The 19,396-nt window shown below is 40.1% G+C and overlaps 3 protein-coding genes across 4 annotated transcripts; 2 read left to right on the top strand and 1 right to left on the bottom strand.

The window, feature by feature from the left end:
* The first annotated feature begins 7,414 nt into the window (after window positions 1-7,414).
* Window positions 7,415-9,763, top strand: LOC134214053 (zinc finger protein ZFP2-like). The gene is made up of 3 exons (XM_062693495.1): window positions 7,415-7,622; window positions 7,742-8,534; window positions 8,659-9,763. Exons 2-3 carry the CDS (start codon window positions 7,747-7,749, stop codon window positions 9,608-9,610), a joined length of 1,740 nt encoding a protein of 579 aa, XP_062549479.1. The 5' UTR covers window positions 7,415-7,622; window positions 7,742-7,746; the 3' UTR covers window positions 9,611-9,763.
* A 3,180-nt stretch (window positions 9,764-12,943) lies between these two features.
* LOC134214052 (uncharacterized) lies at window positions 12,944-16,236 on the top strand. Its single transcript, XM_062693494.1, has 5 exons — window positions 12,944-13,229; window positions 13,299-13,784; window positions 13,844-13,937; window positions 14,081-14,318; window positions 15,579-16,236. The coding sequence occupies exons 2-5, from the start codon at window positions 13,777-13,779 to the stop codon at window positions 15,737-15,739; spliced, it is 501 nt and encodes a 166-aa protein (XP_062549478.1). The 5' UTR covers window positions 12,944-13,229; window positions 13,299-13,776; the 3' UTR covers window positions 15,740-16,236.
* Window positions 16,237-17,430: 1,194 nt separating this feature from the next.
* LOC134214051 (RNA-binding protein spenito-like) lies at window positions 17,431-18,694 on the bottom strand. Of its 2 annotated transcripts, XR_009979629.1 has the most exons (4): window positions 18,185-18,694; window positions 17,874-18,130; window positions 17,690-17,813; window positions 17,431-17,620 (listed from the first exon to the last, which is right to left on the bottom strand). XR_009979629.1 is itself a non-coding variant. In XM_062693493.1 (3 exons), the coding sequence occupies exons 1-2, from the start codon at window positions 18,543-18,545 to the stop codon at window positions 18,096-18,098; spliced, it is 396 nt and encodes a 131-aa protein (XP_062549477.1). In that variant the 5' UTR covers window positions 18,546-18,658; the 3' UTR covers window positions 17,431-17,620; window positions 17,690-18,095. The 2 variants fall into 2 exon arrangements, 1 of the variants encoding a protein (XP_062549477.1); XM_062693493.1 differs by having other exon boundaries at window positions 17,690-18,130; window positions 18,185-18,658.
* Between the last annotated feature and the right edge of the window lie 702 nt (window positions 18,695-19,396).

Below are 19,396 nucleotides of genomic sequence, written 5' to 3'. Positions count from 1 at the left end.
ACTCATTCTCACTCACTCCCTTAACTCATTCTCACCACTCGCTCTAACTCATTCTCACTCACTCGCTCTAACTTATTCTCACTCACTCGCTCTAACTCATTCTCACTCACTCGCTCTAACTTATTCTCACTCACTCACTCTAACTCATTCTCACCACTCGCTCTAACTCGCTCACACTCATTCTCACTCACTCGCTCTAACTCATTCTCACTCACTCGCTCTAACTCATTCTCACTCACTCGCTCTAATTCTCACTCACTCGCTCTAACTCATTCTCACTCACCTTCTCTCACTTATTCACTCTCTCATTCACTCACTCAATCTCACTCATATACACACATTCTCACTCACTCGCTCAATCTCACTCACTCACATTCACTAACTCTGGCTCACTCACTTATTCACTCTCACTCAATCACTCACTCTCATTCACGTACTTTCACACACTCATTCTCACTCACTCACTCAACCTCACACGCTCATTCTTACTTACTCACGAATTCTCACTAATTCGCTTTCACTCAATCTCTTGTTCACTCACTCACTCATTTTGACTTACACACGCACTCTCACTTACTCATTTTCACTCACTCGCTCACTCATTTCCTCTTTCTTTCCCACTCAATCGCTCTCTCTCACTCATTCTCTCCCTTTCTCTCGCTAAATCTCCCTCTTCTCGTTATCTTTCCAACTCTTGTATAAAGAAATCTGAACCAAAACCCCGAAGTGTAAACTCAAGCACGGGCGAGGACAAGATTTTTTTATGTACAGGTTATCCGACTTGTCAATATCCCCAACTCAGCCATCTTGGATTTTTGTATGGAATTTATGCTCGTTTGTTTACGTTTTGCACTGAAAATGTATGTTTCCCCCCCGCGCTGGTTATTCCCATCTATTGACGAAGTCGGATAACCTGTACATAAAAAAATCTTGGGCGAGGATACGCAGATTCTCAAATCCCGAAGCAAAATCCTGAAGTGTAAACCCAATCACGGAAAATGTTTTGACAGTGGAGACTTATCGGCGGAAAATTTTCCCTGACAAAACACGGAGCAAAATCCCGTAACAAATCCCGCGGACACGTTTTCCGAACTGTAAACCAGCCTTAAAGCTGTCACAACTGAGAAATCAAAAATCGTATTGTTTAACTATACAAATACAATACAATCCATTGTATTTTGAACAGTTTTGTTCGGATATTTCAACAATATATTAACCATACACTCTATTGTGAGACGAAAAAAAAAATGTATGGAAAAATCTCAGATTTTGTATAGTTACGATACTTAACAACCCGTACATTCTAAATTCGGAATATATACAGAAACGGCACTTAATTTCTTGTAGCAGTATATTTATACAGCTCAAAAAAAGTTAGTTTCTTCTGCAAACTCGTGGTGAAATTTTCAGAACATTTACCGGTCTCCGTACTTCAACTATTCAACATTAGCTAGTTTCCTACTTTAGGACAAATTTTAGCTAATTTACGAATTTTGTTGTAATCAATGCCTACGATGCTTTTGATATACGCATATGACTGTGATGTAGCACTATCTTATTTGCTAATAATAGTAAGATTAGTACAAAACAGCCGCGAAATAGTTTAAAATTTAATAAGATTCAATAAACTTCTACAAGGTATCGAACCACCTTTAACTGCTCTTTATTATTTATTATTTATCAGACTAAGGACGGAGTGGCCTGTGCTGCACATAAAAGTCTTCTCCATTCAGCTCGGTCCATGGCTGCACTTCGCCAACCACGTAGTCTGCGGAGGGTCCGTAAATCGTCCTCCACCTGATCGATCCACCTTGCCCGCTGTGCACCTCACCGTCCTGTTCCCGTCGGATCGTTGTCGAGAACCATTTTCACCGGATTACTGTCCGACATTCTGGCTACGTGCCCGGCCTGCCGCAGTCTTCCGATTTTCGCGGTGTGAACGATGGATGGTTCTCCCAACAGCTGATGCAACTCGTGGTTCATTCGCCTCCTCCACGTACCGTCCGCCATCTGCACCCCACCATAGATGGTACGCAACAATTTCCTTTCAAAAACTCCCAGTGCGCGTTGGTCCTCCACGAGCATCGTCCAGGTCTCGTGTCCGTAGAGAACTACCGGTCTTATAAGCGTTTTGTAGATAGTCAGTTTGGTACGGCGGCGAACTCTATTCGATCGGAGCGTCTTACGGAGTCCAAAGTACGTACGATTTCCAGCCATTATGCGCCTCCGAATTTCTCTGCTGGTATCGTTATCGGCGGTCACCACCCGAATAAAAAATACAGTAGAATAACAATACAATTTATTGTAACACTACTATTAATAACATTAAATTGGCAATAGATTATATTGTAAATGAAACCATAGAAATACATTAGAATGCATTGTTATGAACCATTTACTCAAATGTAAATGAAGTTTTCGCAATAGAATGTACGGGTTGTTAAGTATCGTAACTATACAAAATCTGAGATTTTTCCATACATTTTTTTCGTCACACAATAGAGTGTATGGTTAATATATTGTTGAAATATCCGAACAAAACTGTTCAAAATACAGTGGATTGTATTGTATTTGTATAGTAAAACAATACGATTTTTACTTTCTCAGTTGCGACAGCTTTACTGTTCAAAAATGGAATTTAAATGGAAAAAATGCACATTTGGCGCTATGAGGCAAATATTGTTATATAGTTTATATGCAATGTAAAGAAACATTTCAAAAGTTATCAATGTATGAAACTTATGTACGAAAACGTTTCAAAAACAATTGCAAGTATAGTTACATTAGAGAAATATGTTGATGTATTGTATCCTCAGTGTTGATACAATCTGTGCAACCATCAAGAAACAATGTATCCTATTGTATACCGTAGAGTAGAGTGGGGCAAGAGTGCGCGTGGGGTAAGAGTACGTTTTCGATTTTTTGAAGTAATAAAAAAAGATAAACTAGCAGCACTGCATCAGTTTGACAGGTATTCTGGCCAACTATTATCATGTGTAATTGTGAACGATTTGAATAAACAACAAGGGAGATATGGAGTTAGATAACTTTTTGGTCATTTTGCTAAAAATAATTGGGTTTCCGCAACTAGTATTTCATTACCATATATACGTTCAATCAGGTAATCATTATACCATTTCGATAACCTATTGTATAGAGTACTTTATGGTACAGAACACCAATCCGGTTGGTTTTCCAAGAAGTCAAAACCATTACTTGAATAATGTTTGGGACTGTGGGGTAAAAGTACGCAGGAACCGAAGGGGCAAGAGTACGCATATGAATCTTCAAGTTATGATGTCAAACCCGTATCTCCGGCCGAAATAAGACTTCTTCGAGAGCGTTAAGATCCACAACTAAGAAAAAAGTGACAGAATTCGAAATTATCACAAGTTTTTAGGATAAGTTGAAGTAATTCGGTGTTAGAAAGGACTTAGCGAACAAAGCACTGAAGCGAAATAATGAAATTGCATTAGGACTTGTTGTACACCTAAACATAGTACGAAAACACAATTTCATCTAAATGATAATTTCATTTAATCAAAAGAAACATTCATAAATTACGCAACGTTTAGCTGGGAGGGGTTGCGAGATGTGTGACGATCCATATAATTTTTAGAGGATTCATACAAATAGTGTAAGATAGGGGGAGGGGTGATGAAATAGCCACGTTACGTGATTGGTGGACTTTCTTTAAGGAAAATGCCTTTGTATACGCCATGCGAAACCTGATATATATATTTTTACCTCTGTAGTTTTTTGTATATATAAAAAGCAATGGTTTTTCGTATGAAAGTGCACATTTTTAGGACCCCCTCCCCCTTTGAGAGTTACGTTATCTTTAAACATTCCCTAATAATTCATTAAACATCAATTAAATGTTATCAACTCTTATTTGTGTTAATATATACTTAAAGCACATGGTTGGATAAATGCGTACTCTTACCCCACCCGATGCGCACTTTTACCCCACCGGTGGGGTAAGAGTGCGTTTTTCACTTGTCTTGCAATAAGGGTTCTACTAAAACGAATCTCAATAATTTCAATATTTTTTCCACTGGGTAACATAAAGGAAGAGTATATGAATCGTCGACACAGATATGATATGCAGAAGCTTGCTCCATACGGGCCACATGATCGATTGAAAACTAAGTGCGTACTCTTACCCCACTCTACTCTACATTTTATGGTAATTCAATTGTTCACACTATTGAACCAATAGTACATTTTTATCCGGGCAGTGAGCCCAAGTACACGAATTCTTCAACCACCTCGATTTCGTCACCACCGATAGAAACTCGTGGTGGGTGGCTTACATTGACCTCTCTTGAGCCTCTTCCTATCATGAACTTTGTCTTCGACGTGTTGATGACTAGTCCAATCCGTTTAGCTTCGGTTTTCAGTCTGATGTAGGCTTCCTCCATCTTCTCAAAGTTACGTGCCATGATATCAATGTCGTCGGCGAAACCAAATAATTGGACGGACTTCGTAAAAATCGTACCACTCGTGTCAACCCCTGCCCTTACTCCCTCCAAAGCGATGTTGAATAGCAGACACGAAAGACCATCACCTTGCCGTAACCCTCTACGCGTTTTGAAGGGACTCGACAATGCCCCTGAAACTCGAACTACGCACATCACCCGATCCATCGTCGCCTTGATCAACCGTATCAGTTTATCCGGAAATCCGTTTTCGTGCATTAGCTGCCATAGCTGGTCCCAATCGATTGTATCATATGCGGCTTTGAAGTCGATAAATAGATGATGTGTGGGCACGTTGTATTCGCGGCATTTCTGCAATACCTCATCCTCCCAAACCTTGGTAATCACCCAGTGCCCCAAGTAACACGGTTTGTTGTATGAGTGTAAAAAATACATCTTTCGAACATATAGTATGTTACGTTTTGGTATGATAAACTGCTTTGATTACTTTCATACGATCCAAACAGCGCAAAAATTATCGATATTTTCAACATCTTTCAGTTGCAACCTTGTTTTTGATTGCACATTCAGAAGACTTAAGTACTTAAACTTAAGTACTAAGGATATTTTCAGTAACCGACTTTCAACATGGTTCTGTCAAATTGAATACCAAAACAAAAATGCTGACCAACACGTTCAAAGAAATAAATTTTATACAAAAAACGAATGAAAACAAGCATGCAATGCTTGAACACCATTTTAATAATATTAATAAACATATACAAACTGAATAAATAAATCAAATTTGTTTCGAAGTCTCGGTCGAAACATTATATGCGCCTCATGTTTCATTGGCTAACTTTTTATTTTACTTCTCCTAAATTCATGCGCCATTGATTAAAGAAAAACTTAACTATGCCGAAGCATAATTTTGAAATTGATATGTAAACAAATTCTCGAATCTGTAAAAGAAAAACAATATGGCGAGTTGTCGATTAACAACAGGGTCGATGAAGAACGTTCATAACATTGATCTTAAAAGATGTTGAAATTACGTTAAACTTCTATCATTGTGGTATATATTCTGACGAAACAAATGTCAAAAAATGAACATGTTATGATATTGTTCGTAAAATATTCCTGTAGACATGTTTTATGTTGTGAGAATGTAAAACGAAACATCTCAACAAACAAATGTCGAAAATTGACATGTTATCAGCAAGTTGTGAGAATGTAGTATGAAACTTCTTCTCTGATCAAATTGCTGTATGTTTTGCAAAAACCTTATCATAGCTTTTCTTGGACATAACAGGTTTTATATTTCATTTTCCCGACCTTTATTCAACATCATTAGTAGAACTTCGTCAATAATGATGTTTTCGGTGTTACTTGGAGCAGCGCTCTAGCCAGTGCCTCACCACCGTGTTTAAACAGCTCTCCTGGTAGCTGGTCAACTCCAGGGGCTTTGTTGTTTTTCAGCCGGCCGATCTCCTCCTGGATTTCCTGGAGATTCGGAGCCGGAAGTCGCATGTCCTGCGCGCGTGCTACTAGGTTCATTACCATACCGCCACCGTTGTCTGCCACATCGTCATTGGAGTTCTTCGTAGTGCTGCCGCCACCTCACGCTCGTTCGTAAGAAGGTTCCCGTTTATGTCCTTACACATATCGGGCTGTGGCACGTGGCCCTTACGTGAACGGTTCAACTTCTCATAGAACTTTCGTGCGTTATTAGCCCGGTACAGTTCCTCCGTCTCTTCACGGTCTCGAACTTCCTGCTGGCGCTTTTTCCTCCGGAAAATCGAGTTTTGTCTGTTCCGCGCCCGTTTGTATCGTGCCTCGTTCGCCCTCGTGCGGTGTTGCAGCAATCTCGCCCATGCTGCATTCTTCTTCTCAACTAACTGCTCACATTCGCCGTCATACCAGTCGTTTCTCTGATCCGGAGCCACCGTGCCTAGTGCAGCGGTTGCGGTGCTACCAATGGCGGATCGAATATCTCTCCAGCCATCTTCAAGAGATGCTGCGCCTAGCTGCTCTTCCGTTGGGAGTGCCACTTCCAGCTGCTGCGCGTAGTCTTGGGCTAGTCTACCGTCTTGTAGCCGCCCAATGTTTAGCCGCGGCGGAAGACTCCGATGCGTGTTGATCACCGTCGAGAGTTTTGAGCGCAGGCATACTGCAACGAGGTAGTGGTCGGATTCGATATTCGCACTGCGGTAAGTGATGTCGTAAGCACGTTTGTGATGTCGGAGAAGAATAATTTACCGTCGATTAGAACGTGGTCGATTTGGTTTTCCGTTACTTGATTAGGTGATTTCCATGTGGCCTTGTGGATATTCTTGCGGGGGAAGAAAGTGCTTCGGACTACCATTCCGCGGGAGGCTGCAAAGTTTATGCATCGTTGGCCGTTGTCGTTCGATACGGTATGCAGACTATCCGGTCCGATGACCGGTCTTCATTTCCTCCCTTCCTACCTGAGCGTTCATGTCACCGATGACGATTTTGACGTCCCGCAGTGGGCATCCATAACTGCTCTTTAGTTTGTTTTGTTTTTATCTCCTGTCCTAACGATTATTCCCATTATCTTCTACTTCAATTCATAGACTGGCGCACAGTCACTAGCCCAGTGGTGTTAACAATTTGAGTAAATGGTTCATAACAATGCATTCTAATGTATTTCTATGGTTTCATTTACAATATAATCTATCGCCAATTCAATGTTATTAATAGTAGTGTTACAATAAATTGTACTGATATTCTACTGTATTTTTTACTCGGGTAGCTCACACATGACATTTATTTGGAAATTTCTTTAGATTTTTGCTAATAAAAATGTGTGGGTTTTTATTAGTGTATGATTTTGATTTTTTTTTAAAGGCCTGTTCAAATCTGTGGTTGTCATCATCATCAAGCAGTCTCGATTCATTTTTTTTCCGTGTAAACATCATCTCCATCATCTGATGATTATCAAAGTGCTGTCACCTGTCATGTCCGACGTCTGTCACTCTTGCGGGTCACGAGCATTATTTTTTCTGGGTGCAGAATAAGAACAACAGCAGCAAAAAACAAAAATTTCCATACTCTTGTAAACCATTTAATCTGATTTTAACAAATTATTGTAGAATTTATAACGTAGATAAGTGTATTTTGTAAGGCCTTAAGTTGTTGGCCGCAAAGAGAAATAATCGAATTGAATAACTGAAACCGGTAAGCTGTAGGCACAAAGTGATGTGTTTTCAACCTACAATAAGCAATCATGGGTGCTTGAGGCAATGGTCATTAAAATTGATAATTTTCACTATAAGTACAATAATATTAATTTTCAGTTTCAATGCTTGGCAAATTTGGAGAATCTGATGAAAGTAACCGCAATCGGAATAATCCGGTGGTTATGTCGATGATGTCACCACCCCCAATCTATACCACCACAGTCTCCTCTTTGACGGCATCACGAAGATTGAATGAACAGACGGGATCGTCTGCCAGCCCGGCCGTGATCAATATTGTTACAAGTTCCCCAGCGGATGCGACAGCTGTTGTTATTGCCTCCACTGGTGCCCCAGCCAGTGGCGAGTCTACTGTGAAACAGCTGGCTCCGCAGTATCAGTGCCAGACTTGCTCCAAGTGCTTCACTAACGTGGCCACTTTATCGGCGCACCTGAATACTCATGAAAATCCCAACCAGATACAATACGCTAATGCAGGAGGGGATGCATACAATGGTCACGTTAAAACAGAACCGCAACCGTACCAGTTGTTGCCATCGACAACAACGACGACATACGGCGGTGGGGAGGTTCATGGTTTCCAACTCACCGACGATCAGACGTGTCAAATCTGTCAGAAGGTATTTAGTTCGAGGGAACAGTATCTGGGCCATATGAAGATTCACGAAAGCGAATTCCGGAACCGGGCGCTGTATCAGACAAGTGGCAGCAGCCAGCAGCACCAAGCACAGGTGACCGCAGTTGTGCAACAACAAATGCTGGTGAAAGATCCGGAACCACCGGAAGAAGTGGAGGGGAAACCGATCGATTGCATCGTGTGCCATATGAAGTTCCAAAATCCTAAATTACTGGCGGTGCATCTAAGGGAACACAGTTCAGAGAAACCCTATCGGTGAGTGGACTTTTTATAAACTGCTTAGTGTTATGAATTTCATTGTAATTGAATTGAAACATCCATTTCTGAATGGTATGTTCAACAATGTATAAGTCAATCGCTGTTTCTTTTTCTGTTACAGATGCACCGTTTGCGGAAAGGGCTTCATCCAGTCCAACAACTTGACCACCCATTTCAAGGTCCATTCAGGACAAAAGCCATACAAGTGTGATATCTGTGGAAAATATTTCAGCCAATCAAACAATCTGAAGACCCACATGAGGACCCACACGAATGAGCGGCCCTACGCTTGCGCCATTTGTGAGAAGCGATTCAACCAGAAGAACAATTTGACGACTCACATGCGCACCCATTCTCTGGTTTGCAAGGTCTGCCAAACGTCATTCCAGAATTCAACGGAACTGACAAACCACGTACGGGTTTGCTATGCCGATCAGAAGCCGAATATCTGTTCCTTCTGCAACAAAGTTTTCATGAACCATGAGGAAATGAGCGACCACCTGAAGCAGCATAACCAGGTCAAACCTCACAAATGCCAGATATGTCAGAAAACATTCACCCAATCGAATAACCTCAAGACACATATGAAGACGCACATCTTCCAGGATCCTTTCAAATGTTCCTTCTGCTCACGTTCGTTTCCTAACCAAGAGGAATTCAATCGCCATTCGTTGGTGCATTCGTCTCCCAAGCCGTTCAATTGTCCATACTGCGGAAAACAGTTTATCCAGTCGAACAATCTGAAGACCCATGTTAGGACCCACACTGGGGAGAAACCATACAAGTGTTACATATGCGATCGACTGTTCAACCAGAAGAACAATCTGAACACCCACATGCGCATCCACCAAGGTCTCAAGCCGTATCAGTGTACGATTTGTGAGAAACGCTTCAACCAGAGCAACAATCTGAACAAGCACATTTACAAGGTCCACTGTCACGAGAAGATGAGCCCAGTGGTGGGAACTACTGCTTCACTGGCCAGTGGTCCTATGGATGCATCAACAGTTGTTCCGGCTGCGGCCACCGTTTCAGGTCTGGACGGCCTTGCAACGGCAGGTACAAGCAGTTGATTGGGATAAGCAGCCAAAAGTATCGCAACTTGCATGGTGAATCTCCGAAGGAACGAACGGTAAATGTTATGGCCCCAATATTTTAGTTTGTAGTTCTAATCGTATGACATACATTTATGATTATAGTCCTGTATGTGTTATGGGTAATAATTAGCGCTTGTCTCTTTATTCGTGAAGAAATCCATGCACGATTCATGGGTCACAGTCTTTTTAAAGGGGGCTTCAATACAAATGGACTTCACAGTAATCTGTGACACTAACACAGAATCTGTGTTAGTAGTTTCATCTACAATTCTTGTGATCCTGAAGTAGATTTCCGATCGGAGTTTGCAAACTCGATATAGATAACATGTTAAAGATTTAATTCGATCAAATGTATTGGAGGGTACTACTTCGTTCGCTTGTTACCATAATGCGAGACACGGTCACCAGTAAGGTGCTGAAGAACACTACCGTTCGAGACAAGGGCAACCCCTCCAAGCAGCTTCTAACAAGCAACTTATCGACGTTGTGTAACGACGACGCTACGCCGATTGCCAGGGGCATAAGCAGCAAATTCCGGTAATGTAGTGAGGGCATTAAGTTGATGCCTGCTAAAATCGACAGCCACAAGTCTGTCGTGAAGATCCACGAGGTACACAAACTACTTTTACATTACGATTTCCCAGAAACAAAGCTGCTCAAGCCTTTGCTGCGAGGGCTTCAAAATAGCTTGTGATGACAAGAAGAGAACATATCGTGAACAGCTTTACCTGGTCCATCTGGAGCACAGCTCCACCACCTGAAAGGATCTGAAGCTTGTCGGGTTGATTAAACATACTGTTGTGGACGTCGAATAGTGCAACAACCTTGGGCATACGTCAATACGATACACCGCTCTGCTGTTGTAATGTTTCCAAAAGCACATTTGCACAAGATTCCACGCGGCGTTCCACATTCGAAAAGAACAACCGCACCTTAGGAAACGCTGTAATGTTATCTCCCCATAAGAATCGAGTATACGGGCAGCAAAAAACGCGGTGCGTCGTTTCCTTTGGGGAGCGCCGCGTGAACTTTTGGGCAAATGCGGTAATACGCTTTACCCAGCATTTGCCGTGCCAAAAGGCTGCATCCAAGCGATACCAGTTTTTGAGGATAACCAATCCACAATTCGTATAGCCAAGAACTTCAAGGACTATACTGCCATGAATCGCATATTTGAACTATTGTGCGATTCACGGCAGTATAGTCGGATGACAAACGTGGACACGAAATTCCACTTCATACATGATCTTGTCCAGCGTGGAGAAATCGTTATCCATCGGATCAACAGGCGGACATCATGACAAAGGGTTTAACGGTGACCACCTTCAGCGAACTCTGCGCCAAACTGGGACTAGGATGTACAGGAGACTACTGTGGTTAAGCAGGGATGTTGAGTGTAACCACCGTATGTCCCCTGTCACGGTGAGAACCACTGCCGCCACATCGATCAGGTCAGTGAGGACATACATCGTCTTGCGAACGTAGATGGAGAGTAAAATCATCGTATACCACGATTTTGTTGAGGAACGAAAGATAGACGTAAACAAAACAGGCGAATAGGGCATTACAATAGACGAATCCAGGTAACAATAAGAAGAAGACACACGACGGTGTTAACTTTGACAGATCCTACAGCGCAGCATAGGAAGATCGTTTTAAAATGCTTATAATAAATTCTAGACAAATTGTAATTAAAATCTGATTGATGTACGATACGGAAAAAGTTATAACCACCACACAATCCCAAAACCTCCCGTGGCACATATGAGAAGTCGTAGAGTTCTCTGCATCTTTCTTAAGTATGTGTCCAACTAACCATCCCTTCCTCGCATTCGCAAGGACGTGACCAGGACAGATCTCGACTATTGGAGAGATTATTGCTTCCATCTAAGAGGTAGTGATTAGTCCCAAATCATTATCTATGGTAACGGATGAAAGTGATCCTACTCTCGTACAATAGTCTTGACTTGTACCATTGACGAATACATAGACGGAGTGGTGGCCATTTTTTCGGGCACCACTATATACCCCTGGGGAGTGACGGATTACAATTATTACAATCACTCGACCATTGAGAAGCCCCTCAATTCAAATCACGTCAGTTTGACAACAGTTGTCATTTCCATTTTTGTTTACCTCCTGTTTCTGATTCAAAAATCAATTCGGCATCAACATTTCAAAAGGGCGGAACTGACAATTGTAAACAAATCTAGTTTTCATTGTAATTAGATATAAAACATCAAAATTAATAATCTAAATCAATATGTTTCATAAAAATATCTAATATTATGCATCTCGAGAAAATATAGAATACTGCGGCTTCCTGCTGGCTGTTTCTCAGGTAATCGCAACAGTCACTAAACACGACAGAGTCAATAAAAATCTTTCCCACCGTATGCACTTGTCATGATAAACACTCTCCATGTACTTAGTGACTCCAGTTGCCTCTCACTAATACAATCGAACACTCATGTCATTTGGCGAAAAGCACGTGGTTTTGATAAGAAAATTATTTTGAGCTTTTTAGTGGAATGTTTTCACCTGTCATAAGACGAGTTTGAACAATCCCATTGAATTCCACCACTTAATTGTATCCTGACAGATACGTATTTCGACCTCAACAGTAAGGCCGTCTTCAGTGTCTTGTACTTGACTCGACTTGTCGCAAGTCGAGAAAAGTACAAGACACTGAAGACGGCCTTACTGTTGAGGTCGAAATCATCTGTCAGGATACAATTAAGTGGTGGAATTCAATGGGCACGTGGTTTTGTTTTGAGAGGGAAAATTCTCCCTATCTTTTAACCCGGCGGCTATCTTGACGTCTACCTTCGCAGTCTAGCCTGCGAGAGTAAGACCGCCGCAAGAGTCTAGAAAAAGATAAGCGCGACAATACTATATCCGCACTACGGCCGAATAACATGTTATTCGCGCTTTGGTGTTATTCGGCCAATAACATGTTTTTCAAAGGTAATATTCCCATACATTTCTAACAGCCGAATAACACCTTTGAATAACATGTTATTGCGAATAACATGATACAACTGATCGAATTTGCTGCTCGACTGAAGGCTGAAGGCCCTGCGCATTTTCCTCGACATCAATTCTCGCTTAACTTTTCAAAAGGTCCTAAGTAACATTTTTTTCATGAATTAATATGAATAGCACATTCAAAAGCTTTCATGTTGTTCTGTTGATTGCGCTATTCAAATTAATTCATGAAAAAAATGTTACTTAGGACCTTTTGAAAAGATAAGCGAGAATTCCACTTGTCATTTCAAGTCCAATTAGAATGTTATTTTCGATTTCTTGTTTTGTTTTTCTCTGTTTAGTTTTTTAGTTTAGTTTGAAAATTGCTTAAAAATGGTAAATTCTGACGATAAGAATTTGAATTTGATGGGCTACAGCTCTTCGATGAACCTACGCCGAATGGAGTATCCTCCACTGGACTCGATCCTGAGCCAATCGCTTCCAGTCGTTCGGAACATTGAGCGCCCTCAGGTCCTCTTCAACTGCAAAAAGCCATCGAGGCACTCGAAGCCTGCGGCCTCTTCCGGGTTCAAATTGTTGGTTGACGATAATAAACTCAAAATAGAAGGTTGGTATTTGTTAAACCCAATCATAGTCTAATTTAATAAAATAATATTGTTAATAATTCTGTTTTCAGGTGAAAAAGTCTCAAATTTCCTGTAAGTATCTTCTCAATCAAACGAATGGTCATTGTGTATTTGTGAATTTGGAAAATTTGCGGACCGAGGAAGAAGGCCGGATTCAATGATTTATTCACTGTATAACATTGGTGATGTCTATAAAGTGATAATAATTATGCCCTGCCGGATCTTGATTCGAAGCAGGGACTGTGTCCAGTAAGTACTGCAACCACTGCAATGGGACCGGAAAACAGGTGACAATTAGCTTATCGATTTTTGATGCATTCCACCTGTCGCTAATGCCAAGGTGCACGAAGTTTCGTCAAATATCCGTGCCCGGAAGCGGCGGTAAAGGACTGATGGCCCTGAGAGAGCGGATGACTATGTACGTATGACGGCGTTGGGGTTGGACATGCTGTACAAATGCGTGAAAACAAGAACGGCAAAGATAGCACGCTTTTACAAAAATATTATAATAGACAACTTTAAATACAAATGGATTGGTACTTAAATCGTAATTTAATTCAAAATATATACCGATAATAAAAATTTATATTTGCAGTTCTTCTCAAATCCGGTTTAGCTGGTATCAACTTTCATCTGGCTTTCATTCGCAATTCGATGTAATACGCAAATGGTTTATCTACCCCAATATGGTAAGTGGTTCTGTTCCCATAATTTAAGAGCACCGAAGACTTTTTTAAATTTAAATTGAGGAAAATCGAGTAGCCAAATGGCTACTAAACTAGAAGAATACATCAAAATAAATATTGGTAAAACATGATTTTATTTTTTTCAGGTACCGTATCAATACTTGGATGGCGTTCCGTTGCTCATTATGCCATGCACAAGCTATAGAATAGGAACCGCAAGCTACACGGCTGATATGAAATGTTTTTTTTCCCTACATCCTGTCGAGGATGTTCGGGACATCGTCACTTATGAGTCCAGGATGCCGTTTGTCCTAGACCGAACCGGACTTTGTAGTCACGCATCTTACCGCACGGCTAAGGAAGGCCACTCATGTCAGATTAGAGGTAAGTATTGTTATTGTTAATGACACGGTGGCCAATTGATTATTCAACAAGTTTGTTTTGTAATCCAGCAATTGAACAGTTTGACTCTCATAATTTAATGGTTTTCCGTAAACTAGCAAAAGAAAAATTACAAATAAACTTTATGCTGGTACCACAGACAAACAGACGTAACACTGAGGAAATTCCCATCGACCATGAGCTCAACGGTTGTTTTAAATTCAACTGCTTGCGAGTTTCACATCCAGGGGCGCGCGCATTGTATACCTGTGTATTTGACACCTCACACTAGCGCCTTCTGTTGACATTGTCGTACTAAACTTTGTTTCGTACAACATGCACGTTAGGTGGTGGTAAAATAGCTGGGCGATGGATTTTAAAACAAATTGTTCTAGTTGTAACATCTGTTTGTCTGTGCTGGTACTATAATACAACTGGCGTTAATTAAATGGTAAACATCTATTTTAAAGAATGATTAATTATTTTAGATCGTCTTAGGGGAAATGCTACAAGGTTAAAAGACTATTATTCTTCCATTTACTTCCACTATTCACTGAATAGTGGAAGTAAATGGAAGAATAATAGTCTTTTAACCTTATTTTAAAGAATTTTTTAACCCGTTTCGGTCTGACCTATAAATTGAAATTGAAATAACTCGTTTGGTCTCATTTTATGTCCAATTGCCTTGGTCAGATTCACAAAACTGCCCAAAATTCTAATGCATACATGCAAATGTGCTATATCATTATTGTCTATTGACAAGTATCAGAAGTCAGTTTTGATACGACTGGTTCACCAGAACATGGTTCCGGATATTCCAGGAACTTGGTTCCCTTGGGTAGTGCACACTTTTCAATTGGTGTAAACCCAACAACTGAACTTAAGGGCCTATAACGTCAATAACCATCGAACCGTCAAATTCGAACTAAACGTTAAACGAATCGCTGGAATGATTCACAGCCTTATAGGGATATTTCTAATCATAGAGCAATCAGAGCAATAAGCTACCATGTAATCAAAAATAACTAGGGGTCGTTCAAAAATTGTGTCACATGTTTTAAGGGGGAGGAGTTTTGGCATGGTATACAAAAAAGCGTGACAGAGGGGGGATCTAGAAATCTAAAAAAAAAAAATAGTGGACGTCATATTTGTATTGCCCCCGTCGGAATTACTGCTTATTTTTCCAACTATTAATTTCCAATCTTGAGATGTATAAAATGCATGCCCTATAAATTTATGTATGTTTCTTTTCCTCGCTTACAGGTATAACGAATTGGCACACTTTGTTCGACGAAAATCTTCCGCCGATGCAAAGGTGTTTGGCGATATTCTTCTCACATCTGCGAATTGGTGGCACCAACAATCGACTGGGACTATTTCATTATAAATCCAATGCATCAATGTCGAGTATCACTTTGAAGTAATTCCAACAAATTTCTGTGATGGAACAGAGAAATCTTTATTGATCAGGCAGTAAATAATAACTCCTCATTTCGAAGATATCGACATTGTGGTATCGAGCTTCAGAGTGATGTGTCGAATCGAGTGTTCAGACCAGATTCAACAGTAATAATTTTTGTTAGCTTCATTAGAGAGACTTGCAAAATGAAATTGTAACAGATTAACTGCAATAAGATAAAACTAAATAAATTTTACGATTGAGTAAAACTAAATTGAAATTGCGTACACTCAGAATAATCTGCACGTAATACATATGTGTACACTAATGAAATGTGATCAGCTCACTTCACATTTGTGATTCATTTGTTTGTCTAATAAAAATAGTATTGCGCCAATGAAATGTATGTGCAGCTACTCATGATATATATAACACTAATTTGTTTTAAGTCTAGACAAAATTTTCAAAACGACTTATCTGCTTTTGTAAACAAAGATTCAAACGACGATTTGACGAATCTGATAGCTCTCCCACGCAAACTAATACCATCAATAGGTAGCTGAATGTTTCCGCTACCTGTTGATGGTGTTGGTTTGCGTGGGAGAGCTATCAGATTCGTCAAATCGTCGTTTGAATCTTTGTTTACAAAAGCAGATAAGTCGTTTTGAAAATTTTGTCTAGAAGTGCGCTCTGGGATAGTGGATAGTTATGTGCGTACATATAAAACTTAAAATAAAAATTTATGGATTTTCGCCAATAAATATGTGCGGATTATCCTCAGTGTACCTCATGAAATTGAATTCAAATTAAACTGAAATTGAAGTAAAAATAGTATAAAACAAGATAAAAGTTAAAATAGCACTAAATGAATTAAAATTTAATCAATTAATTTAGACCTACATATATTTAAAATTTTATTAATCTGAATTTAAATTAGAATTAAATTGAAAGACATTTTTTTAGGTGTTTTTTTTAATCTACAGACTAAGTTCAACACCGGTGAAAAAGACATTCTCATTGTTTTCAGCATTGGCAACGATTCATAATTATATATACTGCCTATAGGCATTTGATCGCATATTAGTCCCTTTTGGAAAAACATCAAATGGAGTAAATGAGGAACCAACATCAAGCCTACTTGTCCCATCTTGAAAATGACTGCACATGAGTCCAATTATTAAGGAACAAGGAACTCATAAGGTCATTTTCCATCTAAATGAACTGGCGATATTTTTCCGACTTTTGAACAAACATTCCTATTTGACAATTGCATTCGATAATACTGTGATGAATATGACCGTTACAGAAGTTTTTAAGTAATGATTGATATAAAAAAATATAAGTAATAATTTGATAGAAACAAAATGAGATTTTACAATGAATCGAATAGAATGAGAAAATCATTGCTGATGATGACCAGTTTATATATTCACTTATTCTTTCGGACAGAATTAAGAAAATGAGAAAAAAATCAGCTCTTTTAGTGGAATGTCTTCAACTGTCTAAGACGAGTTTAGAACTTTCCAATTAATTCCACCCCGTTTTGTTATCTTTCCAGATACGACCTCAACTGTGAGGCCGTCTCCAGTGCCTCGTACTTACTCGACTTGGTCGAGTTAAGTACGAGACACTGAATACGGCGGAATACGGAATATTGCTTAAATATAATTTTAAAATGATCAAATTAATTTGTTTAATTGTTGTTAAAATAATAAATTGTTATATTTATTTTATTCTCTTATTTTAAATACTTTACTGTCATAAGTTTTCAGATTTTACGCTCATTGAAACGGAGGGAGGGTTGATCATCTTCGTTTAGGATCATTCGATATGTAATGTATAGTCTAGTGCTGCTGATATCTGTTTTGAAAGCTTCTCAACCTAGTTCAGCAAACGAAGGTAAACCCTGTTGTATGAAAAAAGAAGAAAAACATTAAAAAATGTATGTAATTAATTTAAAATAATTTTGCCTTACCACTTGGCCTGGGTATTTGTTCTGGAATTCGAAGTTCTGAGTTTCGCCAAGGCGCAAGGCATATATAGTCCCGAGCCTCATGTCGATGATTTTTGACAATTTTGATTTCCTTTCAGAAATATGTCTAAAATTGTTTTGTATTTCTCCATGTAAAATGAGTTTGAAAAATTCAACAGCATATTACTTAAGTTGGAGAGAGCTGACATGGAACGCTTAAGCAAATAGGGGCAGCATTTGGTCAATATCTAGCTTTCGATCTGGGGTGTTGCCGTTCGTTAAACTCCACCGACTAGTTGTTGATACCTACTTATCTGCATGCTGTTATTTTTTGTTGAGGTCATAAAATCCTTTGAGTCTTCATTCGTTTTTCAAATCGGTGCCGAATATTCCGTCGTCGTCGTAGGCATCAGATTTGCCAGTGGTGCTCCCCGTATTGGAATCCTAAAAGAATTGATTTGATTTGATATTCGTAGTCGGGGCCGCGACGATACTCACCGCCTTCGTCAAAAACTCCACTGCGCTTTGAGAACGATGGTGTTGTTCCGTTATCAGCAAAATCGATACGAATACGACGATCCGGTGCCCCTAACGGGAATCTACGCATATCCTTCACAGCAGCCGTAGCAGCATCAATAGAATCGTACAGAATGTAGGCCTGGGTGTCCCCTTTGTTATATTCGATCTTTTTGATGGCACCAAAACGGTCGAACTCACGCTCCAACTGAGTAACCGAAGTCCATGCGCCAAGACCACCAACCCAAATTCTGGTCGTCGGAGTAGCTTTACCGTATCCTATCTTGCACTGGAACTTGCCAATGTACTGACCGGACAACTCAACCTTAGCTCGGTGAGCCATGTCCAACGTTTGGTAACGAACAAAAGCATTTCCAGTTCCTGCCGAAACGAACCGAAACGACGTCGCAAGGTGAGGGAGAAAAACAAACAGACAAACTGTCAAAACGTCAAGAGGGGTAAGTCAGCGCTCGTAAAATATTTATGTAATTCGTCACCCACGAGGGGTATTTTCTTCAAAATGAAGAAGAAGACATGGTGCCCGATTTTCTGATGGCTTTGTACTGGACATTTCGGTCTATGTATTCGTCAATGCTTGTACCACCTACGAATTTGTGCGAATTGCTCAATGCTAATGCTAATGCTAATGCTTCAGTGATTTCAGTGGAATTTAGTGAAATTGCCATTTTACTCTACACGAGGAATAACGAACTGTGATAGAAAGGCAAAGAAATCTACTGCAACGAAAGCATGTGTTTTATGCGACACCATTTTGTTTAGCTTTGTTTGAAGATCTTTTGTCGACGAGAAGCGCATTGTTCCAAGGATTGCACCATTTGGCACCCTTTTGTGCAAAGCCAACTAGGGTTCATTGTACACCAGCGAAGCGTGAGTTCCATTTGGTGAGTTATAAGTGACTCATCAGCGAGTGAAATTTTGAGCTTTTGACAAAGGCATTTGAGAACTGCATTTTGTACGGTGAGCTGGTCTTAGTGAGTTGAAAGTGACAAGCCATACGAAGGATAAGGGTGCATCGATTATATATTTGAAAGGGATCCTTTGCTGCTGTGCTGCGGTTTGCTGAGAATTTGCTGAGGAAGGTTGACCTGTTGCTGTTGCTGAGGACGGCTGACGTGTTGCTGCTGCTGTTATTACCGTTCTTTTATCGGTACCGTTGGTTGCTGCTGTTTTGTG

This window comes from Armigeres subalbatus, chromosome 2 (genome assembly GCF_024139115.2).
Source record: "Armigeres subalbatus isolate Guangzhou_Male chromosome 2, GZ_Asu_2, whole genome shotgun sequence".
Taxonomy (NCBI): Eukaryota; Metazoa; Arthropoda; class Insecta; order Diptera; family Culicidae; genus Armigeres; species Armigeres subalbatus.
This window is presented reverse-complemented; position numbering and strand designations above follow the sequence as displayed.